Source organism: Eurosta solidaginis, chromosome 5 (genome assembly GCF_040869045.1).
Source record: "Eurosta solidaginis isolate ZX-2024a chromosome 5, ASM4086904v1, whole genome shotgun sequence".
Taxonomy (NCBI): domain Eukaryota; kingdom Metazoa; phylum Arthropoda; class Insecta; order Diptera; family Tephritidae; genus Eurosta; species Eurosta solidaginis.
This window is the reverse complement of record NC_090323.1, coordinates 10,061,589-10,070,142: the sequence shown is the minus strand read 5'-3', so window position 1 is coordinate 10,070,142 and position 8,554 is coordinate 10,061,589. Positions and strand designations below refer to the sequence as shown.

The window sequence follows — 8,554 nt, the reverse complement described above, 5'->3', positions numbered from 1 at the left end:
TTTATTTATTTGTTGGCTTTTACAACAGTCTAGGTTATTCTTTTCTCTACCTTGTATTCATTGAATCTGTCGACTTAGTTCAAGCATGGAGATGCGAATGCAGCTTTCGTTATCTTGTGCCTACTTTGTCGTTGTTGCTGTAGTAGCAGTCATTTAGCAGTTTGTAAGGTCTTTTAGTTGGTGCGTAAATGCGTGATATGTCTTCTGTTCCACTCTCCAAGTGCGGTAGTGACATGAACTGTCAAAAAAGTGACACTTTGTATGGTTTTTTAAATAATTAGGGCCTTAGCTCTACCCTTATATTAATTGAAGAACACAAATACAGATTTTAACACTGTAATCTATAAAAACTCCAGCCACCTATGTAGTTAGCCTAGGCCATATGCTAGACACTAATAAAAGAAAGTCATGCTAAAATATATTATAATATCCATAAAATTAACCAAAATAACTTATTTAGTATATTTACAAATATTTTACTATTTATTTTTATTGTTTAATAACTAAATCGAATTTAACTTGTTTTATTACTTTGGTCGTTTTGTTTCAGCGGCTGCTGCTTTACTACCGTACAATTGCTTTGGTGTTGGTATGTCACCAATGAAAAAGTTTGCTGGTATGTAATGGAAAATTTTCTTCAAAACATCCAATAAGATGTCTTCAATTGTTTGTGTAATAACACCATAAAGTGCATCGGCCAGCATACGCCAGTTGTCATTGAAGAATTTGTTTGTGCTGTCCTCTGCAAAAACAAAAAAAAAAATAAATTTAATTTATCTGTATTTAATTAGCGAGACATGTTCATATTGCTTTATACAATTGTTTTTGTTATAATAAAAAATTGTTAAAAAATTGTTGCACCAAAGTGTTATAATTTTTTGTTTTGTTTTAATTGGTTTTTATGAGAAAAAATAAGCTTAGCTTGAAGTTTCAGAAATGCAGAACTAGAAATCAATTTTTAAAAACAAAAATTTAATTTATAACAGAGGTTAGTGGCTATGCCAGCTTTTTTTTTCTAATTTTAGCTAAGAAATATGGAAACGATTTTCCATCAGACAGAGAATGAAAGGTTCTGGACAGGCTGAGATTTCAGAACGAATACTATTACTTACCCAATTGTTTATTTCCGTTGAAGAGGTTTGAGAAATACGATCTCAGTCCGTCAATTTTGAAATCCACTCGACAATTTGTCACGTTATAGAATGTGAATCCTCCCTTTTCATACAGACGTGTTTTGGAGTGCATAATAACAGTCATATTTTCTATAAAAATTGGAAAATTAAGATTTTTTATTATGTCATAAAAATGTTTAGAAAAAATGGTAACCAATGATGAAAAAGTTGGTACGAATGTTTCGCAGAAAAGAATCGAGCCAAACAGCAGTGCTTCTTTTCAATAACGAATTCAATATCTCCGGCTACCTGCTCTCAATCCACGAAGATAAGATACTTCGGCGTTGAAAAGAGCTGGAACTTAATTTGAAGCTCAATATTATAAGGCTATTACTACTCCAAAAGAGGCATGGGCTCAAAAGGATAAAATGTTTCGAAGATAAGACCCATTCTTTCAAAGAGAGCAATCTTATTGAATCCAACAGACAATTATCACTATGTGCATTTAGAAACTATAACCGGACGGCCGCCGTGGTGTGATGGAAACATGCTCCGCCTACCACACTGAAGATACTGGGTTCACGCCCCGGGCAAAACAACATCAAAATTTTATAAACAAAGTTTTTCAGTGAGAAGAAAATTTTTCTAGACGGCATCGCCCCCCGGAAGTGTTTGGAAAGGAGTCCGAGTGTATTTCTGCCATGAAAAGCTCTCAGTGAAAACTCATCTGCCTTGCATATGTCTTTCGTAGTCGGAATAATACAAGTAGGTCCCGTCCTGCTAATTTGTAGGGAAAATTAAAAGGAGCATGACGCAAATTGGAAGAAAACCTCTGCCTAAAATCTCTTGGGAGGCTATCACGCCTTACAATTATTTTTTTTTTTTATAAACGATTAACCGGTTAGCTCGCTCAGGGATAAACACGAAGCCTGTCGTGAAAAGGGAAGCGAGACGCCTTTTCAGGAAGAAAAAAACAGAAGCAGAAAGGCGTGAGTGCGAGGAGCTTGAGCTGCTAGCCACCAGGAATAACGCCAGAAAATTTTACCAAAAATACGGCGACAGACGGAAAATTTTAAGACCGGGATAAACTCCTGTAGGAACGAAAACGGCGACCTTGTAAGTGATGTCCAGAGAGTGCTTAGATTATGGAGGGAACACTTCTCTGCTCTCCTAAATGGAGACACCGATTCACCGCGCAGGGGTGACGAGCCCGATACCGTAATCGATGATGACGCAATATATGTCCCTCCGCACGATTATGATGAAGTTAGAATAGCAATAACTAGATTGAAAAACAACAAGGCCGTGGGCGCTAATGGATTACCAGCGGAGCTATTCAAGTACGGCGGCGAGGAGTTGGTAAGGCGCATGCAGCAGCTTCTTAGCAAAACATGGGCGGACGAGTGCATGCCCGACGATTGGAATCTAAGTGTTCTTCGCCCAGTCCAATAGAAGGGGGATACTGCAAAATGCACCAACTATCGTGGAATCAGCCTTCTTAATATCGAATATAAGGTCCTTTCAATTGTATTGTGCGAAAGATTGAAGCCCACCGTGAACCGGCTGATTTGACCTTATCAGTGCGGCTTCAGACCTAGGTATCGGAGAATATGGAGAATCGACACACATCACCTCTTCGTCGACTTTAAAGCCGCCTTCGACAGCACGAAAAGGAGCTGCCTATATGCCGCTATGTCTGAATTTGGTTTCCCCGCAAAACTTATACGGCTGTGCAAAATGACGTTGAGCAACACCATCAGCTCAGTCAGAATTGGGAAGGACTTCTCCGAGCCGTTCGAAACTAAACGAGGTTTCAGACAGGGTGACCCCCTATCGTGCGATTTCTTTAATTTGATGCTGGAGAAAATTATACTAGCTGCAGAACTTAACCGCACTGGAACAATATACTATAAAAGCGTGCAATTACTGGCATATGCTAATGACATTGATATCATCGGCCTAAACACCCGCGCTGTTAGTTCTGCTTACTCTAAACTGGAAAAAGAAGCGGTAAAGATGGGTTTGATGGTGAATGAGGACAAAATGAAGTACCTGCTGTCATCGAGCAAAGAGTCAGCGCATATGCGCCTTGGCAACCGCGCTACTGTTGATAGCCATAATTTCGAAATAGTAAAAGACTTCGTTTATTTGGGAACCAGCATCAACACTAGCAACAAAATCAGCACTGAAATCCAGCAAAGAATCAGTCTTGCCAATAAATGCTACTTTGGACTAGGTAGGCAATTGAAAAGTAAAGTCCTCTCTCGGCGAACGAAAATCACACTCTACAAGTCACTTATCGTATCCGTCCTGCTATGTGGGGCAGAAGCATGGACCATGACAATAGCAGATGAAGAGGCTTTGGGAGTGTTCGAGAGAAAAGTTCTTCGGAAAATTTATGGACCTGTACGCGTTGGCGATGGCGAGTACCGAAGAAGATATAATGATGAGCTGTACGAGCTATACGCAGACATCCACATAGTCCAGCGAATTTAAACGCAGCGGCTGTGCTGGCTAGGCCATGTTATGCGAATGAAATATGATGCTCCGGCCAAGAAAGTGTTTCTATCGGAACCCGCCTATGGAAGCAGAGGTAGAGGGCGGCCCCCACTCCGTTGGAAGGACCAGGTGGAAAACGATTTAAACTCCCTTGTTGTGACCAATTGGCGCCGGTTGGCGGAGCGAACGAGCGACTGCCGCGCCTTGTTGGACGGCCATAACCGTTTAGACGGTTAAGCGCCAATTAAGTAAGTAAGTAAGATACTTAGAAGGAAAGCCAGAAAGAACAGTATTAAAAAATGATGAATAAATTCACAAAAAGCGCTTAACTTCTTAGTATAATGCAAAATATTAGATCCAAAAAGACTGTGGTCGGTGGAATGGCCCAAACACAAATTTAATAAGGACAGTTTTTTTTGATGTACATTGGAACGATTTTCCGTCACCCTGTTAAGTTTACTGTGGAGATAAACCGGTTTCAGAGTGGAGCCATCTTCAGTTTCATTTTTATCTTCTACACAATTTTTATCTATAATCTACTTCGCCATCATTCCGACTCACCCGCTTCCAGAAATACCTCACCATGTCCATTTAATGGTATCAATAAAATACGTCCAACCAATTTATAGTCACCCTGTAACTTCATTACGGGCAGCATAAAAGTAGTCTTCCAACTGTAGTCCTTAGGATAAACACTGCGACAGATAAAATTAAAAAAAATTAATTTATACATTTAAAAATGATAACAAGTTTGTTTTTGGTTAATTTATCATCACACTTACACGCTCTCTATTACATTTGTATGCCCAAATCCGTTGATTTTCACATTAGCCAACTCGACTTTCAAGTTGATCGCATTGCTGTTGCCTTGCGTAATGCGTATCCGGTTTAGGTAGAATGGATCGAAGCTCTTAATACTATTTAAGCCAGGTATGCCTGTAATATGTAGGTAAATATGTTGTAAGACCAAAAGATTAATCAATAAATCAAACAACTCAAGCTATTGATATTTATACACACATACATATGCACATAATACAGTTGCATGTTGCATGCATTACGTCAATTTTGATTCAACTTACCGTCATTTAATTTATCGAATAATTGTTGTATACTTTCCGTGGAGCAGTTAATAAAATTTTTGTCAGCCATTTGACATTCTTTGATGTAATCAGCTGTGGAAGATTGAAAGATCTGGGTTAATTTGGCGAACTCTTAAATAATTGAATTTGGGTAGTTTTGAGAAAATTCTGTAGGTTATTGAAGTTAGTTTGGGTAATTTCACAATTAAATGGCGTTTTATAAATTGATTTAGGTAAGCACTAAAGCCATTTAGTAATTTCTCTTATGATTGAGGAATTTCTCCATTCTTAATGACCTAGAATATTTTTAAGTTGCAGACGAAATCTGAAAGCGGAAAAGTTAAAATTTTTTTAAATTCGGCTTGTAAAAAGAAATAGCCAAGCTCTTTCGATGAGAGCCTTAACAAACTGGCAAGATTTGATTTAAAGTTTCTTCTACTGCTAGCAGAGACAAATTGGATAAGTTTATTATGGCATAAAGTAGGGCTGCCCATTACTCCTACATACCGATAACTCACGATACTGATAGTTAACGAAATTCTCTAAATCTTCAGGGCAGAAGGGCTGAGGGACTCGCATACGCTGACGCCTTAGTGATTCGTATGACAGTTTGGATTCAGTCAACGATTAGCGAGCTCATGGAAGCGACACTTTGCGGCATTTCGCGATGGGCAGGGAAAAGTCGGCTTCGGGTAAATCCAAAAAAAAAAAAAAATTGAACTTGCCATGCTCTCAATAAAAACCGATATTCCAACAATAATCACTGGTTTGAAGCCAAATATCTCTTTGCATGGTTCACGACTTCAAATTAAGATGGAAATGGAACGATGCGATGAAATGAAAGAACGCTTAGGCAGCATATTAAACCGAAGACTCTCATTGCATATAATACATGACATGAACTACCGATACTAGTGTAGAGAGCTCATCCTGGTTAAAGCCGCTAGGCAAAAAGAGCAATCAAAAGAAGGTGTGCGAGGTGCAAAGGGTAGCATACATGGGAAGATTAGGTGTGAGAGGGGCACATCACGAAGAGTTAAATCTCATTTTTGTGGTCAAGCAGGGTTTAGTTGCAAAAGAAAATACCTCCGAAATCGACCGTATAATGGCTGTTATTCACTTTTCGGTGCAGAAAAAAAGATATTCTTCGAGGGAGGAATGGGAAGAAGGCCTGGACAGTGGCAGGGGTATTACAATCAACACAGACTGCTCCAAAATGGTGGCTGGAGGACCGCACTTGAACCATCGTTTTTTGGCTGCCGTTCGAATATGAAATCTATGCAACTGAGAAAGGAAGTGGAACCGATGATATTTGGGCCTAATTTCAGCACGGTGCAATAATAAGCTGCTAGCTGGCAGAGAGCGATAACATACTCTAGTTCGCACAGAAGCTTGATCTTATCGAGAGCACAGCCCAAGCTGCCATAAAAGCCTCCTAGAAAACACAGTATCTAACGTTAGATAATCTTTTTGTAGGAACTTAAGATATTTCATCTTATCTAGATTTGAAAAACTTTGTAAGAAAAACTAGTAATCGAGTTCAGAATGATGAAAAACTATCATCACATTTGGCTTGAATTAGAGAACCATCTTTTATTCTTAAATTTGTTAACTAGAGCCCACTTTGCTTGAGAGTACTATGTTCTCCAGTGGTTTTCAAGTCTTCCTTCCACAACATTAGAAGTTCGAGAATTCGAGTAATTTTCTAATCTTTATATAACTTCGGTGTTTATTTGGTTAATGTGAAGGACAGGGCCAGAAGGCTTCGGTTGCCTTGTACTGCTGTCGACCGGCAACTGGCAAATGCTGATTTTTTTCATTAAGTGCGGTATATTGGCTGTTTCAAATGGAGGTCAAACAGATTCTCTTTTATGAAGATTTCATATCGATGACAGCACTTCTGACACGCTCCAGAGTATGACAGTAGTGCTGCGATTTAGGCTGACAGAAACATATGGGCTCTGAGAACCACACCTTTACTGGGACTAAAGGCATCACTGAGTTTGTGTCCGGTTGGTGCGAAAAATGACTGTAGCTCGGGTGGCATTAATGTATCGAGATGCGTGATATAAACTTCTAAGTCACGGTTACTCCAGCATTCTGCACAGATCCGCATTCAAACCTGGAAAACATACTACTGTGTGCCGGCTTCTACCTCTGCTGCGAGATTCAATGTAATCATAATTCATAATTTTCCCCTTGAAGGAGCTCAGTGCGAGGCAATTTAGGCTGCCCGATCACGGCAGCGGTTACCAAGCCGCTTTGACCTTAAGGATTGGGGGTAGTCCGCTTTTGTTTCGCAGTAAAAACTCCTTATTATACTGTGAACACATCCAGTCCATCGAATCTAAGTGAGCTTTGTTTTTCTTCTTTTAATGTTTTCAATATAAATCTAATAAAAACTTATTACTTAAAAGATATCTCAATGCAAGTATCTGATTAATATTTTGAAATAGGAAATCTCTATGCGACTTCCAAATTAGTTGCGACATTTCTTAAATTTTTTAGCTCGTAGCGATGCACTTTAAAATATTTAGTTTGTATTGTTTTTTGAATGTCTTGGCACCAGTGATTTTTTTTGGTTTTCATTTTCATTGCTTTTATACTCAGCGGAGCAGAGCTCACAACAGATTATATTAATTTTGTTGGCATAACGGTACCCCGTAACGGCATAAACTAATTGAGATAGATATAGACTTCTATATATCAAAATGATCTGGGCGAAAAAGAAATTCCTTTAGCCGCCCGTCCGTCTGTCCGTAAAAACGATAACTTGAGTAAATTTTAAGGTATCTTAATGAAATTTGGTATTTAAGTTCCTGGGCGCTCATCTCAGATGGCTAATTAAAATGACGAATTCGAAATCCAAAAAAAGTGCGGTAATTCATTACCAAAGACGGATAAAGCGATAAAACTTGGCCTTATAACGCAGAATAGAAAATGAGTAAAATTTTGGACAATGGGCGTGGCACCGCCCACTTTTAAAAGAAGGTAATTTATAAGTTTTGCAAGCTGCAATTTGGCAGCTGAGTATGTAATGTTCGGTGACACCCGAACTTAGCCTTCCTTACTTGTTGAAATATGCTTTCGAAGCATTTTGTCTGTAATAACTTACGCGGGTCTGTGAGAAACTTGTCCTCTTCTGTCAAAACCGAACTGATGCAGGAAAGCATAAGAAAATAGAAGCTTAGAGCTTGCGACATTTTTAATGGTTGCTTGAAATATTTGTTTATTTTAAACTTATTCAATTTTCTCGATTTAACTGTTTTATTTTATATACTTGTTTGGATTAACACTTTTTCGCAAAAACGTATCACTGATTAATTTTTTTCATTTTTGGTTACAGTATGCCTTTTATCACTCTCTGATACTTAGAGTGTTACTTATTCGTGAATCCCTTTTCTCAATGTTTTCCGGCTCTTTAGAACTTTTCAAACCGTTACAATGTGCTGCTCAACACCGACTGATCGTTATGTTATGCTAATGGATCAAAATTCACATTGCAGTTGTGAGCGCAGAAATGCAGTTTTTCAAAAATTAAATGAAATTGCTTTTTATTTGCCATTTATGTTCAAAAGTTTTTCCAACTGCAGTCATAACTGGCTATTGTTGTTATTGTTACACCTGTTGATAAACATTGCCAACCAACAAACCTACGCACGAGTTGTTGGTTTAGTCGATTGCATAGTCGATGCACAAAGTCCGTTTGACGCGATTGGTTGGTATGTTGACGAAAAACGATTTCGCAATCGAAATTTACACAGCTGCAAACGACAGCGATAAAGCCGATGGCAGCGGCGCTGACTATAGCGGCCTACAGTGGGTTGCACTGCAACAATTTTGCTTAAATATAAATATATA

The 8,554-nt window shown here is 38.6% G+C and overlaps 1 protein-coding gene across 1 annotated transcript; it reads right to left on the bottom strand.

Annotated features, from left to right (window-relative positions):
• Window positions 1–456: 456 nt before the first annotated feature.
• On the bottom strand, window positions 457–8,282 carry Jhbp6 (Juvenile hormone binding protein 6). Its single transcript, XM_067787924.1, has 6 exons — window positions 7,809–8,282; window positions 4,694–4,786; window positions 4,394–4,547; window positions 4,173–4,306; window positions 1,113–1,262; window positions 457–742 (listed from the first exon to the last, which is right to left on the bottom strand). The coding sequence occupies exons 1-6, from the start codon at window positions 7,894–7,896 to the stop codon at window positions 528–530; spliced, it is 834 nt and encodes a 277-aa protein (XP_067644025.1). The 5' UTR covers window positions 7,897–8,282; the 3' UTR covers window positions 457–527.
• Between the last annotated feature and the right edge of the window lie 272 nt (window positions 8,283–8,554).